Below are 21,272 nucleotides of genomic sequence, written 5' to 3'. Positions count from 1 at the left end.
TCTTAAAGGTGTTAGATGGGAGAACATGAATCACTACTGTAGTTTTACTCTACACCAGGACAGTGTAAAATCAAAGCTTTAGCCAACACTGTTAGTGTTGTTCTTACTGGTGTTGGTGTTCAGTGTTGGTGTTCACATCTTACACTCTTAGTGTTGGTAGTAGTATTGTCAACACTTTAGAAAGTGTTAATTTAACACATTGCTGGTGGTTTCCACATGAACTCTTTCATAGTGATATAATTAACTATATGGGTGTTGAATTTTAGATCTCAAATTTGCTGTGTACTTAAGTACAATACTTTGTTACTTTACACCTCTGGCTATATGTTGTGATAAAAAATATAACTAGTAGCGCAATCACACAGGATTTCATTTTACAGGCGATATTGGGACTTGCAATGTATAATTATAATTTGCATGAAGTTATAATAATAATATATTATATAATATATATATAATAATTTGATAGTATTCTTCATGGAGCAAGTAAAGCTACCAGGGACAATAATGGTAGGATAGAAGATCTCTATCGCCCTTCAGTGGAGAGCAGGTATTGCTACAGTGATCATGGCTGGAGTACTGTTAGGCTATCTACTAAGTGGCCGCTGTTGGCCACCATCCCAGCAATCCCAATCTGTCTTTCTTTCTTTCTTTGGAAATATTACAGAAACCATTCAGAAATATAGGCTTTGATTCCATATGAACACAATAAGAATGAAGTAAATCTAGACTATAAAACCGATACATATTTACTTCCCATTACCATTACTACAGATTTAAAATATAAGCCAACCTGGCCCTCTGCATTTGGCCAAGAACTCTCAACATCAATTTTTGTTTTGCAATACGCATGGGAAACATCTTTTTACATTCCTGATTCTACTCTGGACCAATCTTTTGCAGATGTGTCCAGACAGTCAGCATTTACTGCGTCCAAGATGTTGATCATGTGGACATTGGTCATAAACCTTTCCACCATCATGAGGGAAAAAAATCCTCTTGTGTGTTGGAAGAGATGTAAGTTGGAAGGATAATTGACACTGTCCTGCGATTGGCTGTAAACCACTGGGTTTCATGTCACCTGCCCCCATTCCTTACCTGGAGCACGATTTCCGTAGAAGATGTAAACGTGGCAAAATTAAACACATTTTAGATAAGATAATTTAAATAAATAAGACTCATGTGTTTCAGTTTGTACATTTTACAGTTTTGACAATAGTATTTAGATGTGACACCACCAAGTTGGAGTGTAAATATACTGGTAGTGGAGTTTGATTGAGAAAACACTTGATTGTGAAAGATGTAGTCGCTAAGTGTATAATGTGTCAAAGCAATGAAAAGCGACAGTTCAATCCACATTAAACTGATGATAATAGGCTCTGCTGCATGTGGGTCATGTACAAACTCCACACACAACTCAGCATCAAGCCTTGATCAGGGGGTCAAACAGATCTCATGGACCAGCGGCCATTTAAAATCAACCAATAGAAATGTTCCACTTAGACACGCTGTGGTGACCTCCTGACCTGAAGAGGGTGCATGAAATAGCCAGTAGATGGCATCATTTAGGCCCACAATATGTTAAAGCTGGATTGAAGGGCAACCTAGTACATGTTTTAGTTTACCCCTTGCAATACTGTGGCCAAAAAAACAAAAAAAAATCAATGATGCTATAACATTTCAAAGAAACTTCAAAGGCAGCTCAAAGGCTCAAATGATATCTTTTCAGAAGGCACTTCAATACCTTCAACATATTGTGCCAACTCAAAAATTGCTTAAAAAAAAGGCACAATGTTACTTCCGTGGCACTTTAAGATCACTGTATGTGTGTTCTATTAATGATGGCACACCACCTCTCCCCTTTTTATTTATTTTGAGAATGAAAAACAGGTCAGGCTTGTGACTTAACACCTCCAGACAGATAACTATTGGCTCAGTGTCAACAAATTCCAGGGGCTGGCTGCAGAACAGACTGGATACTGTGCAGTTATTGACCGGATATAACCCAAGGTCATGTGAGGTAAGGTGAAGATAGTAATAGATCATGAATCCAGATGCTGTGTATCTAGACTATTTCAGGTTTAGGCTTATAAACAACTGCTGTTCAGTAAGTGATCACTTGTGGTTGGATTTCCCCTCCTTACTACTTTTTTTTGGGACGGCTGCAAGAAAGTAAGGGAATGCCATCTTCTTTGCGTCTATCTCATTGTTCTTCATTCCTCACTTCCTTCCAGTCTCTGTTTTCACACTCCGGTCTCTATGGGCAACAGTACACAACAAACAACAAGTTGCTTCCTGAGGTCATTTGTTTTTCTCGCAACAAGCATAAGATGTCAGCCTTTAGATTATAACTGCAATGATTAGTCTTCAAGTAAATGAGTTCATCAACAGAAAGAATTCTGCAAAATCTATTTTGATAATCTATGATTCCTTAAAGTAATTTTATATGAAAATATGGCAGATAAAAGCAAGATTCAGCCTCTCAGATATAGAAACGATCTGCATTTGTTTCTGTTTGATCATGATAAACTGAAAACCTTAAGGATTTGGACAAACAACCCAAAACATGACAAGACATTAACTTTGACTTTCAGAAACCTATTTTATAACATTTTATGGACCAAAAAGTGAATCTAGGAAATAATCCGTAGACAGTATCACATCTGAATGTGTTTTCGTTTACATAAGCATATAATAAGTTTAAACAAAGTGTGATGATAACAAAGCGTTGGAGCAGTGATTTAAACTGATAGAAACTCCTCAACTCAGCTAGTAATAAAAAAAAAGTAATAATCTAATAGATTAATCAATAGATTGACTGAAAGATAAGCAGTGTCTGTCTCCCTCTACTGGCTGAGACAGGACATTGCACTCCAACAGAATCTGCAACAGGACTCGAAAACATCCTAAAATGTTGTGTGTGTGTGTGTGTGTGTGTGTGTGTGTGTGTGTGTGTGTGTGTGTGTGTGTGTGTGTGTGTGTGTGTGTGTGTGTGTGTGTGTGTGTGTGTGTGTGTGTGTGTGTGTGTGTGAAACACATTTCAGGTTGTTTTTTTAGTCCTGTTACAGTTCTGTCGACTATCGGGGAGTAAAACAGAATTCTCTGGATTACTCTTAATATTGTTTTATGTTGCTGCTATACGTTTCTCCAATTTTTTTACGCCTGTAACCCTTAAATATAATAATTTTCACAAGACATTGAGGACTAGACCTGTTAGCCCATTGATCGCAGTCGTCCTTGCTCAGGACCAATTTCATTTGACAAATACTGATCATGGACATGCGCATTAACAGAGGACATTGGGAGGGGTTGGAAATGTGCCCAACAGCACATTTCTGAGCCACAGCCACAATGAAGAGCTCTAACTCGGCCAAACGTTGCATCCCAAACATGATGTTATATTAGTTTTCTGTAATAGCCAAATATTCCTGAGTTTATTTATACAAAAACTTTTTTTAGAAGCCTAAATCCTTATTTTTTTTCATTTGTACATTGTTGGTACCTGTTAATAATTTAAAAAAGCAGATATAAAATACATGAGTGTTGCATAGCATGACATTTTTTAAAATATTTTTTTAATTTTAATTTGATATTGATAAATAGAGATGAGACAGATCTTCTGTTCAGGGTGAAATTGACCCATTGACTTAAATTCAGGCCAAATAAGTCATAAGTATTTTTATTGAAAGTAAGCTTTCCAGAGATATGTGTGTGTCCGTATCTACACAGCACAGAAGGCACATGTTGTCACTGTGTGCTTGTGGATAAGTATATTGCAAATGACACACATGTCGTGCTAGTCTTGGTGCCATCAGACGGCTCACACACCTGGCAGATCTTCCTCTTCCTTTTTTCCCACAGCAGCAACCTAGAAAGATGATGATAATGATGCTGTGTTTTTGCTGATCTAAGTGCATACTAAGAACCATTTACATGGAGATGTAGGAACGATCTTTATTCATTGCTACGAAGACAGGCGCTGCTCACAATGAATAAAGATTGTTCCTACATCTCCCAGCTCCTCTAGGAACAGGCTCCTTTTGTAGAGCTTATTACTGTTCCACTCAGTGAAGATGTCCGTGAAGATGAAATAGGCATTGTAGGCTTATACAGCCGTGGAAAAAGTTAAGAGACCACTTCAGCATTATCATTTTCTTTTGTTTATTATTTATAGGTATGTTTTTGAGTTAAACATTTTTTTAAATTGTATTCTATAAACTACTGACATTTTTTGCCTGTGTTGAAATTCAATAGACACTGAAATGACTGCCATACATGAGATAAAGATTTAAGAAAAATTTGGAGTGGTCTCTTAATTTTTTCCGGAGCTGTATATCAATCATGTTATAAAATGGTGCTGATTTCATTACACTTATGGAGACTGCTCATGAGCAATACATTTTTTCCTTTTTTTCGGGGCAGTAAGACGCTAGGGTTGTGGTGTCTATGACAAGAAACTTGGAAGATTGAGGGGCCCTGTTCTTGATCACTGGCAATTCAGTCAGGTTCAGTTCTGCTCTTTCAGACAGTTCCAACCATTGTGAGCTTTTTCTTTAGGAGCTCCTGACCCAGGTTGTAGGGTGTAAGGAAATGATCACGGGTTATGTTGAGACCCCTGTGCAATGTCGAGCACAACCCTCATGCCCTGATTCCTCTTTGGGGCTCCTCCAACCGGCTTTCCAGTGTAAACCTGAAGGTTCAGTGCATAGCTGGAGTTTGCATCACATGCTGCTCATATTTTTATACCATATTTTGCTGGTTTGGAAGGCATGTATTGCTTAAACGGGCAGGGACCTCTGAATGCCACCAGCCTATCGTCCCTGTGACGTTAGATGCTGGGTTATAGAGTAGTGGAAGCCGCTCTTCCCACTTGTCCCACACTGTCCTAATAGCTGCCAGTTTGTCTCTCTTACGTCTGCCATCTCTTGTTTCATGACTTTAAAATCGGATTACTCTGGAGAAAATGTGAAAGGTCCCCAGAGGTTTCAAGGTTTCAAGGTTTCAAGGTTTCAAGGTTTTATTTGTCATATGCACAGCAGATACAGCGTATATGTTGGCAATGAAAATCTTATGTCGCGTGCTCCTCCAACAACTCCACATACATGGTGCAAATAAGATAAATAAAATAGTGCAAAAAGAGAGAAGAATATTTACAGTAACAACAATAAAGATTTGAGGATGTGAAATATATACATATGTGGAATACATTGAAAGTAATTAAACACTTTTGTTTAAGACATTTTGGCTTGAAATATGTTCCAGTCTGTGTCTGTATCCCTCAGGCTGGCTGTTGAAACATCCTTGGACTTGTAGACCCCAGTCAGGAGGAGGGGACCCAATTACGCTTGTAAATGCATTTCGTCCACTTCCTTTCATTCCTCCCCAGACACACGTCCCCCTTCCAGATTCCAGATATCTAAAAGGATATTCTGTACTGAATTGGGAATGATCAGCTCAAAAGCAGACTTGATGTCTGTGACATAAGTCACTGCCATCCTGGTGGGCCCTGGCACTGCCTGGCGTTTATGGGGGATAAGGACGACGGTATTTTACATTTTTTTGACATGAATGTCTAATTTGGAGGAATAGCAGTTTCAGAATCTTCACTATCAGAATTAACCTTAAGATGGTCATCATCATTAGACACGTTCTCCTCTATTTCACTGTCATGGTCATAATCAAGGATGGGTTCCAGATATCCCAGGGCTGTTCTCCTTTCACTTGTGTCTGCTCTGAGAGTGAGTATACTGCACATGCAAGCAGAGTGTGATGTTGTACTCCCAGTGTGAGAGGAGTTTTCCCATGTCTCACATTTGAACTTCCGTGTGTGTTTGTGTGTGTGAGTGTGTGTGTGTGTGTGTGTGTGTGTGTGTGTGTGTGTGTGTGTGTGTGTGTGTGTGTGTGTGTGTGTGTGTGTGTGTGTGTGTGTATCACATTTGCACTTCTGACCCAATTTAGCCTCCACTTTCCAATTGACCCAAATACAATCTCTGTGATATAGACATGGAGGGGGGGTTGCAAACATGAACCATTTTCATTCTTAATGTTTATTGCACTTATTAAGGCAAGCAGAAGAAGTCTAATAAAAAGTATTTTTCCTAGGGTCCTAGTTTGACCCTGATTGTCACAGGAGGGTCAAACCATTGATTGAGTTTGTTTGACGAATACAAAACATGGACATGTGCAATTCACAGAGGACATCAGGAGGGTTTGGAAATGGGCCCAACAGCACATTTTTGAGCCACAGCCACAATGACAGAGCAAGTTTTTTTCTATCATACGTGCAAACGTTGCATCACAAATATGATTCTACAAAAGCCATAGTTGGACTTGTGGTATACCATGTGTGCATGTAAATGTGTCTTATCATCTGATACTCATAAAATAAGATAATATTGGACTTCCTGATTGAAATCCTCAGGACAAGTTCATATTCACAGCAGAAAGCAGTAGAAAACACATACGCTATCTAATATAGTATGGCAAATAACAAATAGGGCATAAAATGAATGTCTTTGATACATGGGTTGACATCAGCTATGCACGTCTCTGCAATCTGAAGTGCATCCATCTCATGCCAAAAGGATTTATTCTTCTCAAGGAAATGGCACAGCAGTGCTCAGGTCGTGCGATAAAGACAATGCAACCTGCAAAAATGAGATATTATCTTGATAAAATTGCATGTTTGCAGAAGATTTACAATAATGGCCTACCATCACACTCAGTGCCATTATAACACCACTTGACATGCTGGTGTGAGCAGCAGACAGTTAACCTGGTGAATCCAGCTCTAAGAACAAAGTTAATCTCGGGTGTTTATCCTTCCAGTTTTATCTCACATCCATGCCAATCCCACGTGCAGGCCGGTCTCCAGCACGGGAAGAGGCAGATTTTCTGGTCGGCTCCGGTTCCCGTTGCCATGGAGATGACGTCATGCTGCAGCACCGGGATGATGTGCGCAAGCGCGGACGAAAAGAAGGGCGAGACTGAGAGTCCACTACGCAGTCATTCAGCTAGAGACAGTCGACTGCACCGGGAGGACCAGCACCGAACAGAACAAGAACCGGAGCATCTTCATCCCCTCTTTCTCCGTGAGACCCCCTCACACACCGCAGCCACAACATGCGTGAGATCGTGCACCTGCAAGCCGGCCAGTGCGGCAACCAGATTGGTGCAAAGGTATGAAAACGCGCACATTCGTCTCCGTTATATCTACCTGTTAACTGGTCTGGTTTTCTAATGTGATTCAAGTCAGGCTTTACATGTTATCTTATGTCATGGCTGTTATGGGGCCATGTTGTCTAAATAGGTCAACACAGGGGAGGAGAAAGGGTTGTATAAGGCTGAACGAAGCGCACAATAGCATCCTTTTGGATCCATGGGCGGTGGCAGGCAGAGACATACCCTGCTGTCCCTGATCCCCTTTGAGTAAATCACAGACACCAAAATGCGTGTGCGTGTGCGTGTGTCAGTGTCAGAGAGATAAGGTGTGGCTCAGACATTAAATGCACCAAGAGGACTGGCAGTTTTTAACACACACATAATTATATAGGTCATGTTGTATTGCAACGTAACACCCCTGTATCCAAAAATAGGTTTAGCCTCATTTCAAATCTAAAACATCTTATTTTCTGAAGGTATCTGTGAACCAGAGATTAATTCGAGGTTGATTAATTTCCAAAAATATCAAATAATATTCAGAGACTGTATTTCACAAGTGTCATTCGTTTGTTAATGAATCTGTTTGTCTTTTAATTAAAGGAGAAATATACGATTTAGTTTGATGCATTAAATGTAATATTCCAAGGGTATAATCACCTTGTACTAAAAAACATTGTGCTTTGAGTAAGCTTGTCATAGTGTCTCTTCTTCATCAAGTGCGCAATGTTGCGTCGTCATGTTTTCTCAGAAGCTCAGAACAGACAATCCAGGCTCTGGAGAAGGAATTTTGCATTTTTCGCATCACCTTAAGGCCCGAGATGCTACTTAATCCTACCTTGGTCCTTCAATAGTTGGATCATTTGGTCTATGAATTGTTTTGCTTTACAAATGACTTAACTCAATGAAATTGTCTATTCATTTCCTGTCAAGCAAATGTTTACAGTGGGTTGTTAAATGCAATATAAATGTAGGTTATTCCACTACCATATTTAAAGATATTGAAATACCAGTACTGCATCATGTAAGCTTTTCTGTCTAATCCATCCCATTGCCTGTAGTTCTGGGAGGTGATCAGTGATGAGCATGGCATCGACCCAACAGGAACTTACCATGGAGACAGTGACCTGCAGCTGGACAGGATCAATGTCTACTATAATGAGGCTTCAGGTCAGGACCCTTTAAAACAATTTGGTGTTCTTATAGTCAGTCCTATCTTTTCTGATACATTTTTTTTGTAACACATGCATTTGTGATCTAGGTGGGAAGTACGTGCCTAGGGCCATCTTAGTGGATCTGGAGCCAGGCACTATGGACTCTGTCCGCTCAGGCCCCTTCGGACAGATCTTCAGACCCGACAACTTTGTCTTCGGTATATGATCAGCCACAAACAAATATGTTGGTTAGAACAAACTGAAAGCTCATTTTAATTGGAAGCATATTAGAGAGAGTTGTTGTCTTCATTAAAGATGACTATTTCAAGTTTAAATGATGACCTTTTAGCAGGAGAAATATGGCTGCATATTCAAAGCGTGGATCAACCTTTTTCTTTCCAGGTCAGAGTGGAGCCGGTAACAACTGGGCAAAGGGCCACTACACAGAGGGGGCCGAGCTGGTGGACTCAGTCATGGACGTGGTGAGGAAAGAGGCTGAGAGCTGCGACTGCCTGCAGGGTTTCCAGCTCACACACTCCCTGGGTGGTGGTACCGGCTCTGGCATGGGAACTCTGCTCATCAGCAAGATCCGTGAGGAGTACCCGGACCGTATCATGAACACCTTCAGCGTGGTGCCCTCTCCTAAGGTACAAAATGTGTTGCTTATTGGAGGTTTCTTTACTCTTCTATGTTTTTGTTCCCTCCCTGACCTTTGAGCTTTGTGCCTACAGGTGTCAGACACAGTGGTGGAGCCCTACAATGCCACCCTGTCAGTCCACCAGTTGGTTGAGAATACAGACGAGACTTACTGTATTGACAACGAGGCCCTCTATGACATCTGCTTCCGCACCCTTAAACTCACCACACCCACTTACGGAGACCTCAATCACCTGGTGTCTGCCACCATGAGCGGGGTAACAACTTGCCTACGTTTCCCAGGCCAGCTCAACGCCGACCTCCGCAAACTAGCTGTCAACATGGTGCCCTTCCCACGTCTGCACTTCTTCATGCCCGGCTTCGCCCCCCTCACCAGCAGAGGCAGCCAGCAGTACAGAGCCCTCTCTGTGCCCGAACTCACACAGCAGATGTTCGACGCCAAGAACATGATGGCGGCCTGCGACCCACGTCACGGCCGCTACCTCACCGTTGCTGCCGTGTTCCGCGGCCGCATGTCCATGAAGGAGGTGGACGAGCAGATGCTGAACGTGCAGAACAAGAACAGCAGCTACTTCGTGGAATGGATCCCCAACAACGTCAAGACAGCCGTGTGCGACATCCCACCCCGCGGGCTCAAGATGGCTGCCACCTTCATCGGGAACAGCACGGCCATCCAGGAGCTGTTCAAGCGCATTTCCGAGCAGTTCACCGCCATGTTCCGCCGCAAGGCCTTCCTCCACTGGTACACCGGAGAGGGCATGGACGAGATGGAGTTCACTGAGGCGGAGAGCAACATGAACGACTTGGTGTCCGAGTACCAGCAGTACCAGGACGCCACCGCTGAGGAGGGAGAGTTTGAGGAGGAGGGAGAGGAAGAAGCGACCTAAAGCGAAAAGTCACCCATCATTTCTCAACTGCACTCTTCATAATTCCATCCAACCATCCAAATATGAATTCACTCTAACTGCTCTGAGGGAGTCACAGTACTATTTTCCTTTTCTCTTTTTCCTGTTATCCTTCTGTTCCCTTTTCTCTCTGCCTCTCCTCTTTCCTCCTCTCAGAGTAGGACTCACAAGGCTAAATTGACTCCCCAACCTCTTAGTTCATATAGAGGAAACTAACACAGCTGTGCTTGTGGTATTTTGTCAGTAGCTTTCTGTTCATGCTCTTTCATCACCATCAGCCAAACCGTACCTGGGCCAAGTATTCAATGAAACTGTTCAACTTTCAATGTTCAATTTGATCACTTGTCTAGATTGGCATTGATTGAAATAAATGTTTTATTCCTGTTAAATGTGTTTGATGTTCTTCTGTGTGATACATTTTGGATTTCAATGCATTTTTAGATACAATATAAAGAGTAAATATATGTTGTAGATTGATAAAGTCCTGCTGACAAACAATAATAAAAATAGATCCCTTTTGACTAAAATAGACCAAAGAGAATATCAAGTTAAACTCTAGATGACACAGTAGGAACCAAAATGGACCCCTGCATTATCTAATGATAAGGCAGTTTTGCTTGAACACCACTAGGAGGAAGTAAAGAGATCTATGAGTTTAGAGCCTCTCTTAGCAGGATGAGGATATGAAACCTGTATCTCCAAATTACTTCAGAAATGCTAAATCTAAAAATACATATCTTTTTTAATTTATCCAGGAAGTCACATTGAGGTCTCTTGACAAGAAGGTAACTCATTAAAGAGGAGACGACTCACTGCACTACTACAACAACTAGAAAAGCAAGATTTAAATGTACATACAATGTTAGTTAGAAATGAACTTAAAAAAGAAAACAGAAATAAAAGTTCAGCAGAACCTCTAATTTCTTTTATTTTTTATTTCCCAATTCATACCAGTGTGTGAAGTTTAAAGTCGACTCAAATACTGTACACTGTAACATGATTATTTCTCAAGCCGCTTATGAGGGTTTGTTTTATTAAAGACTTGCTTTACACCTGATGGCTGCCTTTTTAAAATGATCAACCAACTCTAATAGGAAATAGAGGGTGAACAAACCTCAAAGGTTTAATAATGGAAGTGTATGAGAGAGCTTAGAGAGGTGGCCTTATAACAGACGTCATCAACACACACTGACATATATCAGGAAGTGTTCTGTCTCTTCTATTGCGCTGATCGTGCAGAGGGCTGCTACCACCGGTGTGCTTCTCCGTTTGCACCACTGCTCCATCAGAGGTATGGCGAACATCTGAGACTCCTGCTGAAGATATCGGCCCCTCTGGGACAAACACATGGACACAGACACATCACGACAGCATGGGGTCCAGACTGAAGTGAGTGGTCATGTCTTTCTTTGCCTGACTTCCATCACCACTGCCTGCCATTCTGTTCTTGTGGTTTTTATGACTTCCTCTCACAGGAAGTTTCCTACTGCAACTCTTTGCCCTTTATGAGTTGCCATAAACTTTACAGCAGAAACTTTTCTTGTTAAAAGCTATTTGTTCCATATGAACAACTTTTTAGAGTCTTAAAGTAATCCCACTTTGGTGGAGGAAGTATTCAAGTATTTGACATGAGTAAAATAAGCAATGATATAAATACTACCGTACAAGTAAAAGTATAGCATTTAAAATGTTATTTAAGTTGAACTACAAAAGTATAGGCAACAAAAAACAGAATATACCAAAGGTGACAGTAGACAATAAATAAATTGAATAATTTCCCATTTAAGAATAATATATATACTAAATATCCTATTTATAATTATTATTGATGCATTAATGTGTTTATCTGTTTAATGTTGTAGCTGGTAAATTAAGAACAGATTTTGTCCATTTTTATGTTGGGTTTATCTATCATAATAGATCACCGTTTATGAGTTGCTTCTACACTGTAAGGATAATCTTAAAAATGTGCTGTAAATGTATTTCCTGACAGACAAAACCCTGAGCGAACCTTTTACTGGTTCTTTGAAGCAACTTGCCCCGTAGCCAGAGACAAAGGTGAGTCTTCTGTCTTTATTCTGTGCAGCACACCAGTGCCAAAGTAGTAATGTGATTACTGTGAATCTGTGTATCAGCCTCTATATAGGTATAGAAGAACCATTTCTATGTGCAAAGTTATTTGTCAGCAAAAGAGAAGTTGTTTAAAATTGTTCCTCAAACTCTTCCCTGTGACTTTGTTTACCATCTTCTGTTACAACATTCTGACTGTTAAGTACAATCTGAAATGTGTGTGACATAGAAAACGCATATGAATGATCAGATAATAATGCTCGATGAACATAAAGGTGTTTTTGCTGAACTTAGAGTTGCTCATACTTCCTGTCATGTGATCAGAAAAAACCACAAAGTCAGTCAAGTCACACTAGACGAGATGAAGCATGTTGTGTTTATCTCACAGACTGAGCAGCTGGGTTAAACAAAAACGTTTTATTGACATGCAAACATTTTTAAACTGCCCATCTCAAATAATTTGTCACCACACGTGTATCATCTTTCTATTACACACAGTATTGCATTGTATACAACACTGCAATACAACTTCTTTGTAGCTGCATTTTCTTGTGGAATATAAGCCATGTGGTTCATTTTACAAATGTTTGTATGTCCTAGATCCCGGAGTACTGTTTCAGTTCCCAGAGGACTTCAGCGATGAGGTAGCCACTCATGTCTCCTGCTCCTGGAATATTTTAATATGTGTTGATGTATTGTTGTGAAGAGGCTTGTTTTTAGCCATGCTACTGTCATGCCTCTGTTAGGATGGCAATGTCAGTCACTCTGTGGGTTCATCAATCCTGTGACTTTTTTTGTAGCACCACCATAAGGTTTAAACATTGTTATGTAAACTAGTATTTCTGCAGCTGTTGGATGGATTGGCATGACATATTGTACATGCATTAATTTGCCATTTCGATGATGTTCAATGCAACGTAATATTCTGATCAAATTTCTAACCTGTCCAATACTTATGACCGAATACTTACAAAACACTCACCTTCCCATCAGCCTCAGCTTTACATTGTGGTTGATGCTAATTGGATGTTTACCTGGCAGTGTCTTTGTGAATGTGTTAGCAGTGATGGCTAAGTACAGCCTCACAGAGCCGTTAGCATTGCTTTAAACTTTCAATTTGTCATGTGATTTTTCACTGTTCATGTAAAACACACAATTCTATCCCTGTCCAGGAGTCCTGTCAAACGTTACCCCGGTTCTGCTTCCCGTATGATATACAAAGGTGAGTATAAACTGTTGTTACTCCTGGTTACACTGTTTTCCTATATGTCAACCTCTCACCACATTTATCTGCACAGAGCGAGGGAGGGGACGGCCGTGCAGCACTTTACTTTTGTTTTGACTGACCTTGAAGGATGTCAGCGGTTTGGCTTCTGCCGCCTCACCAACCACACACATACCTGCCTCTGTATGCTCAGGTACATCCATTTGAGACTGTATGGAATGTGGGTGAAAGGGGATTATAAAAGAGTTGTTCTAATGATTCTAAAATTGTGATGAAACCCATTGTTCTATCAATTTGATTATAGCTATCTTCCATGGTTTGAGGTGTTTTACAAACTTCTCAACAACTTGGCTGATTACATCTCAAAAGGACAGGTGAGTTTCCGTTGCTTGAGTGAAATCTTTCTGCTCCTCTATTTGCCTCAAATAGACACACACTTATATGAGTATCCTTAACACCTTGTTCTCAACAGACCAATGAGATGAAAGCTCTGCTGGCTGCACTCTACAAGCAGCCCTTACCACTGGGAGCTGGATCTGTCACTCTGCAGATGGTAAATCTCTAAATACCTAATATGGTGTCACACTAGTCTTATTTGGCCGTTTACCTGTCAGTGGTTGGCGTGTTGTGTTTTTTTCTGAGGGAGAGCAGCTATTGGTCAGCACAGAGGTGTCCCATGCTGATGGACACAAAGAGGGAAAACAGGGGGTGAGTCCCACAGGGCTTCATGTGGTCCGGAAGAACTGGATACAGACTAACTCCTGGAAAACTCTAGCTGTCTGTGCTTGATGGCTAAACCTTGTGTGTGTAGACTAAAACTTTGTCTTTTGTCTCTCTAATTGAATGTTTAAGCCAAACCTAACAAGATTTGCACTAATGTCCGCATGACCTTTGTGAACTCTTGAACAGTTGTATGTATCCTAACCCATCAATAACCCTTGATTTTACCGTATCCACAATAAGTGTATGGACTTTTTTTCATTCCAAAATAAGGCATCCTTTAATGGATACGGAACTTTGGAAGGAAACCCTAAACCTGTTACCTTTTGTGCATGCATGTCATATGATTTGGAAGCCAGCTGAAAGCAGCTGAATTTGCATTAAATTCCTGATTTTAATTATGTTATGTTCAATTTGTTATTACCAGATTCCATACTTCATTGCTCCAGACCCGAGAACTCTCCCTTCAATCCCTGAAAATGTAAAAAGGATTACATTTAACTCACAGTTTGTATCTTATACAGCAGGTAGGAGTTTAGACACCTAGCCCATTCAAACTGAATTGCATGTGTTTGTGTTTTCCAGAGGAACCTGACAGAGCTGATAGTGGCAGTAGATGTGGGGAACCTGCTCCAGCTCTACGCCAGCATGCTGTTTGAGAGACGCATCCTCATCTTTGCCAGCAAACTTAGCACTGTAAGACACAAATGTTTGATCTTGCATTGTTGAAAGAATGTCTCCGGCAGCTTCTCAAAGCCACTTTTGTGCAACCAAACTCCAAGAAGTTGAGTTTTAACAGTGTGTTATTTTCTGAACCAATTATACATTTTGTGTTGTGTCTAGTTGACGTCCTGCGTGCATGCACTCACTGCTGTGTTATACCCCATGTACTGGCAACACATCTTCATTCCTGTCCTGCCACCCCATCTGCTGGACTACTGCTGGTAAGAACTGCACCTACCTACCTACCTACCTACCTACCTACCTACCTACCTACCTACCTACCTACCTACCTACCTACCTACCTACCTACCTACCTACCTACCTACCTACCTACCTACCTACCTACCTACCTACCTACCTACCTACCTACCTACCTACCTACCTACCTACCTACCTACCTACCTACCTACCTACCTACCTACCTACCTACCTACCTACCTACCTACCTACCTACCTACCTACCTACCTACCTACCTACCTACCTACCTACCTACCTACCTACCTACCTACCTACCTACCTACCTACCTACCTACCTACCTACCTACTACCTACCTACCTACCTACCTACCTACCTACCTACCTACCTACCTACCTACCTACCTACCTACCTACCTACCTACCTACCTACCTACCTACCTACCTACCTACCTACCTACCTACCTACCTACCTACCTACCTACCTACCTACCTACCTACCTACCTACCTACCTACCTACCTACATACCTACCTACCTACTATCCTACCTTCCCACCTACTTACCAACTTACCTACCTACCTACCTACCTACTATCCTACCTTCCCACCTACTTACCAACTTACCTACCTACCTACCTACCTACCTACCTACCTACCTACCTACCTACCTACCTACCTACCTACCTACCTACCTACCTACCTACCTACCTACCTACCTACCTACCTACCTACCTACCTACCTACCTACCTACCTACCTACCTACCTACCTACCTACCTACCTACCTACCTACCTACCTACCTACCTACCTACCTACCTACCTACCTACCTACCTACCTACCTACCTACCTACCTACCTACCTACCTACCTATCTATCTAACTACCTTCGAATAATTTAATTTACTCTTTTTTGGGGGGTTTCAGTGCACCTATGCCCTACCTAATAGGGGTCCACACCAGTCTATCTGAGGTAAACTCCTATTTAAAGTTGTCTATAGTCACTCAAATATTTCCTTATTGTGAGCCACAAACTGCAGCTCAAAGTGTGTCTGTGTGTCTGGCTGACAGAGGGTGAGGAGTCGGGGCTTGGAAGAGGTGGTTATTCTGAATGTGGACACAAACACTCTGGAAAATCCATTTGATGACCTGAAAAGGATACCTTCAGATGTGGTAATAAATACTCTCTGTATATGTTTGTTTGTTTTGTTCAAATTCAAGGATTTTGGTTGTTTCTTGTCTCACAATGAACTGTTTCTAAGAAAGGAATGCATGACTGGGATGTTATCTACAAAGTGAAGTATCTACTACAGAATCAAGCTTTTATCCGAATGATTTCTATACATTTTCGAGAAACTGGTTATACATGTTGCATAATTTGCAAAGCATCTTTTAATACATTTTATGTATCTTTGATTGGAATTATAACAGGTGTAGAACCACAGGAACTCAAATGAGCAAATAAACTGGGATGTAAAAGTCCCTATTGCGCTTTCCTGTTTGCACACCACCTAGATTCTTTTGATGGAAATAGAGCGGGGTTCTTTATTTTTTTTATATCATGGTTACTGAAAAGTTCACGCAGTTCATTGAATGATATGAACACACGCTCTAGCCCAACCATAATTATCTTTCTATGTTTCTGTCACTCTACACAATCTATGATCTAACAAAGTCAAAAACGAAAGCTTTTGCACTTCTTCTTTTAGTCATATTCTTAATCATTATTATTGAGTAGCAGTATAAGCAAATGGTCTTGAAAAGAATATGTGATTATTCTTCCAGATGACCGGGCTGAAAGTGTGTTTGAAGCGTCAGGCGGTGTCTCCTGGCTGCGGTGTCTCCAGGGCCTTCCTCAAAGCTCAGGCTCTGCTGTTTGGAGGCTACAGGGATGCACTGCAGGGTGAAAAGGTCAACCATTCAAAAGGCATACTAGTTTCATTAGGAGCATTTATTAAACACAAACACTAAAAGTGCAGTTAAGGTTTAAATACTTAAAATTTGTTTGTATGTTTTTTTTTTAAATCTGCATTTCTGTTAGTTTTTTCTAAGGGCAGCTCTTTATTCCTATGTGTATTTTGGGGTCACATCTCTTTTGTTGTTTCAATCACACTCTACTTTCTACAGGGGGGTGAGGTGTGGTTCAGTGAGGAACTGTTTGTAGATCACAAGTCTTCCAGTATGAGGGGCTTCCTAGAGAGTGCCATTCATCTACAGTCCTTCAAACAGGTTAGTGTAAGCCTCTTGTGCTTTACTGCCCTCTGCTGGACAAGAAGATACTGGCAGAGAAATTAAATGAAATGCTGCAGCTGGTTCATAATGCTTCTGACATCGTTTGATGAAGATTTGTACAGTAATGGACGGGTTGTTGCTACATCAAATCACTTGGACTAAGTCATTAGTGTATTAAACTTATTGAGTAAACATTTAATCTAATTTAGAAAAATTATATCAATGTGTTTTTGTAGTTCATTGATGGTCGCCTGGATATTCTGAACAAAGGGAAAGAAGCAAATGATCTCTTTGAGGAGGAGATCTTAAAGTGTGAAGCAACTGCAGGTATGTGTGTGTGTGTGTGTGTGTGTGTGTGTGTGTGTGTGTGTGTGTGTGTGTGTGTGTGTGTGTGTATATATGTGTGTGTGTGTATGTGTGTGTGTGTGTGTGTGTGTGTGTGTGTTGTGTGTGTGTGTGTGTGTGTGTGTGTGTGTGTGTGTGTGTGTGTGTGTGTGTATGTGTGTGTGTGTGTGTGTGTGTGTGTGTGTGTGTGTGTGTGTGTGTGTGTGTGTGTGTTTGTGTGTGTATGTCACACTAAATGGAAAGAGAAGAGTGAGTGTGTGTGTGTACACACACACACACACACACACACACACACACACACACACACACACACACACACACACACACACACACACACACACACTCACTCTTCTCTTTCCATTTTTTCTTGTGTACTCATAGGGAGAAGCAAATCCTATCAACAGTTAGTTGGTAATTTAAAGGTAGGTTATTTGTATTATTATTGAAGTAGTTTAAAGTTCATTCTTGTTACAAAGTGCCACACATATGCACTTGCAATTCTGACAGAAAGGGGGAGGAGCGCTGATCCTTAACATGAAGTCCAAAGCAAACATGAGGGTGAGTGAAAGTAAAACTTTTTCAAGTATTGGCAAGTGAATTCAGTCATACAAAACATATCTCTCATGATTTTAATCTCTCCCAGGCCAAAGGTCTCACAAAGTCTGGTTTGAAAAACTTGCTGTTGCACAAGGTGGGTCAGCGTTTATTTGTTGTGTATGTGTACGGAGTTCAATCAAATTCGGCTTTTAAAACGTCTTTGTTGTGTTTGTGTAATGTAGACCCAAAATGAAGAAAACAACCTTCACAGGGGAGGATCTGTGATGCACCGCCGTGCCCAATCCGACTGCTTGCAGAACCGCCTGCCAATCACTCAGCACTTTGGGAGGGTGAGAGCTCATCAATAATCCAATATTCATTTAAAAAATGTTTTTGTTTAGAAGCATATTCAAAGATAACAAAACGTGATGTTGCTGTGCTACTTTCTTTTAACAAACATAACATTATAATAAGATACAGTAACTACACGAATGAATGAAAATGTAATAAATTGATAACAACTAATATTAATGGCCAAGGTTTTTTGCAGTGATTAGTCCATGAGCCAGAAAGCAGAAAGTGTAGTGATTTAGTTTCCCTACAAGATACCTTCCATATGTATCCTCCTTATTAACTAATGTTGTTATTCTACTGTCCTGCTCTGCTTCTTTGCATTGTGTTGCGTTGTTTTTGCTCCGTTTCTATTGCTTTAATGTGGTCCGCCCCAACATGTGTCACCTCTGTTGTGGAAATGCTGTGTTGCAATCACTTCGCTTCGATACTCCATGTTGCCTCCTGTTAGTCACGTCCCCGTCGGCCTGTTTACAAACATAGGCCCCCTGGAGATGAGGAAGACGTGCAGGACACTGGGGACACATGGGATGGGTGAGAGTTGGAGAGAAACTGAGAGATGAAGGAAAGTGGGAAAACCCTGAGATATACATTTGAATTTTTTTTTTTTATTGTTTGTGTCATTCCCGTTTGTCATATATGTGCATCAGAGCTGGATCTGGGCATCTGGTCGAGCTGGAGTCTGAGCTGCAGAAGGATGACGAAGAGGGGGAAGATCAACTGCTGTGTGACCCAGAGGAAATGGATCTGCTGGGGGAGATCTTCGACACACTTAGCTCTCGGAGCTCCAACGAGCGCGGCCTCCTGTATGGCACACGCAGCCTGGATCTATTTGGACCGGACAGCCATGACTATATCAGGAAGGTAAGAAGATGAGATGGCCAATGTTTTGGAGGTAGTGGGCTAGCCAACATGTCGAAGTGTCCTTGGGCAAGTGATATTGTATCTAATGGCATGGCCAACAGTGTGTGAATGTTGGTCTACCCTGAGAAGGTTGTACCTTGAATAATCTCTGCCTCTGCATGTGAATATCAAGTGCTTTAACCTTCATCTGACTGGATGAGGGTGAGATAAATGCTTGAGGATCTAATACACTTATGCCATTATGTTTTCTAGGTTGGTTTTCCAGCCAACCCGAGCCAAGAAAGCCTGTCTCTGTCCATCAGTGGCAGTGGCAGCCTGCACAGCTGGAATCTGGAAACCACGGAGGAGCGGTCAGACCTGACAGAGGATTCAGATTGGCTGGGCCTGGACACCAGCGTACCAGACGAGGATGGGACAGAGAGTCCGCTGGCAGTGTGTGAAACGGTGCAGCAGCAAGGTATACAACATGAAGAAGTGAAGGCACAATAAATGGGAACAAAGAACAATATGTAGACGGTGGAAGTACATTCAAGGAAGTCAAATTAGAGGACGAGACAAAAAAAGTGGGTCAGGAAAAGAGAGTGAGTTTAGGAGAGGAGTGTTTGATAGGAATGGCTGAGAATCGAGAGGATGAAGGGTTGAAAGAAGAGAGAGAAGGCGAGCAAAGACAGAGTGACGAGGTTGCTGAAAAGCAAGAATTAAAAGAAGTAACAGCTGAAGCAAAAGAAGAAGAGGGACAAGAGCAGGAGAAAGATAGAGAGGTGAATTCAAACAAACTGAATCTACATCCTAACGCTGCAGAGGAGCAGCAAGAACTGGAGGGCAATCTGGAACCCACATCTGCTCCTGGGCTTCAGAGTCTCACTGTGGACCCTAAACCTCAGCAGGTCCTGGAAATGGTAGAGAAGAAGCAGAAAAGAAAGAGGAGCAAGAGACAAGGCAGACCCACTCTCCTACTAAAGTGCTATCTGCTGCAACACGTTTCCAGTCTAAGGCGCAAAGCCACGGCTCTCAGGTGAAGTCCAGGATCCAGGAACTGTCTGAACCTGCGAGACCCTGCAACATGCTTTGGAGCGGGGAGAACGCACAGAATCACCTGCCATGTGACTCAAATAAATCAGAAAAAAAAAATGTCTCAAAGGATGAGCATGAGGAGGACGAACCACCTCTGATCAAAGTGTCTGAGCTTAAGAAGAGATTTGAAGCCTAAACGAGATGAAAAACACCAAAATGAGCAATGTGCAAGTGATGACGGATTTCTCCTGCATATCTGTGAAATACTATTTCTCGCTTTAAAAATTGGACATATATAGTTTCATGTTATTTAAAAAGGACTCAGTTATCCTAAGAAAGGATTGTAGCTTAGGAAAGTATTACACAGACTTGAATAGGTAATGCATTTGTTCTGGATTATTGGGGATCGGGTCAAAACAAAAGGGACAGTGGCTCAGTGGTGTGTTTTTAATCATTTTTGGCATTTCAAATTTGTTGTCAAGAAAATCTTATGAAGGAACTTACCAAATATTAACAGATGTGTTAAAGTTAGACTGGGGATTTGTAATATTAGGAAATGTAGATGAAACTAAAGAAATACATTAATGTTTTGCATTTCTACAACTGTATGAAGGCCCCAATTGTTATTGTTAAATGAATATTTTTTATAAAAGGTGTGTGAGAAAGTGATGAAATGCTAAAACTGACAGTGAGGATAGCATTTTTGGTCTTCACACACAATATGAATAACTTAAAGCATAATAAACAAACTGTTTTCAAAGTCTTACGTCCCGTTGCTTTCAATGTCCAAAGACTGGGGTTAGAAAAGGTGTGCACATACCTGGTTTATTAACAGAACACCGTGTGTACATTACATACTGATTTAGAGAAATTTAGCTTCTTAGAGCTTGACATAAAAGTGCATCACAGTCATCCTTTTGATCAATATCCTTCATAACTGGAAATAGTGTAAAACACAACATGTTTCAGATATAAATACACAGAACACACAGTACAGTAAAAATATACTAATCTCTGTACAATACAAAACATACTTCAGCTCATGTTTCTTATATGGAGAAATGAAGGGAGTGAGGGATTTTTATGAAGCGATACAACAGGATCTGGATGACACATATTTTCT

The 21,272-nt window shown here is 41.1% G+C and overlaps 2 protein-coding genes across 2 annotated transcripts; both read left to right on the top strand.

Annotated features, from left to right (window-relative positions):
* The first annotated feature begins 6,935 nt into the window (after positions 1-6,935).
* Positions 6,936-10,263, top strand: zgc:65894 (uncharacterized protein LOC335798 homolog). Its single transcript, XM_063884123.1, has 5 exons — positions 6,936-7,179; positions 8,220-8,328; positions 8,420-8,530; positions 8,715-8,959; positions 9,044-10,263. The coding sequence occupies exons 1-5, from the start codon at positions 7,123-7,125 to the stop codon at positions 9,854-9,856; spliced, it is 1,335 nt and encodes a 444-aa protein (XP_063740193.1). The 5' UTR covers positions 6,936-7,122; the 3' UTR covers positions 9,857-10,263.
* Positions 10,264-11,093: 830 nt separating this feature from the next.
* On the top strand, positions 11,094-20,912 carry dennd1c (DENN domain containing 1C). Its single transcript, XM_063883570.1, is given in 25 exon segments — positions 11,094-11,263; positions 11,868-11,932; positions 12,545-12,588; positions 13,117-13,166; positions 13,243-13,362; positions 13,474-13,543; positions 13,642-13,722; positions 13,812-13,877; positions 14,317-14,370; positions 14,475-14,585; positions 14,733-14,833; positions 15,734-15,779; positions 15,878-15,979; positions 16,592-16,717; positions 16,934-17,035; positions 17,275-17,365; positions 17,765-17,805; positions 17,891-17,941; positions 18,027-18,074; positions 18,163-18,270; positions 18,723-18,805; positions 18,922-19,135; positions 19,388-19,613; positions 19,616-20,019; positions 20,022-20,912. Coding segments are annotated over 25 exon segments (2,745 nt in total). The 5' UTR covers positions 11,094-11,246; the 3' UTR covers positions 20,346-20,912.
* Positions 20,913-21,272: the final 360 nt, after the last annotated feature.

Source organism: Eleginops maclovinus, chromosome 5 (assembly GCF_036324505.1).
Source record: "Eleginops maclovinus isolate JMC-PN-2008 ecotype Puerto Natales chromosome 5, JC_Emac_rtc_rv5, whole genome shotgun sequence".
Taxonomy (NCBI): Eukaryota; Metazoa; Chordata; class Actinopteri; order Perciformes; family Eleginopidae; genus Eleginops; species Eleginops maclovinus.
The sequence above is the reverse complement of the archived record's forward strand: the minus strand, read 5'-3'. Positions and strand labels throughout refer to the sequence as shown.

Coding starts and splice junctions, on each gene's coding strand:
- zgc:65894 (XM_063884123.1), top strand. CDS start 7,123: ATGCGTGAGATCGTGCACCTGCAAGCCGGCCAGTGCGGCAACCAGATT. Junction 8,329..8,419: donor CTACTATAATGAGGCTTCAG/GTCAGGACCCTT, acceptor TTTGTGATCTAG/GTGGGAAGTACGTGCCTAGG. Junction 8,960..9,043: donor GCGTGGTGCCCTCTCCTAAG/GTACAAAATGTG, acceptor TTGTGCCTACAG/GTGTCAGACACAGTGGTGGA.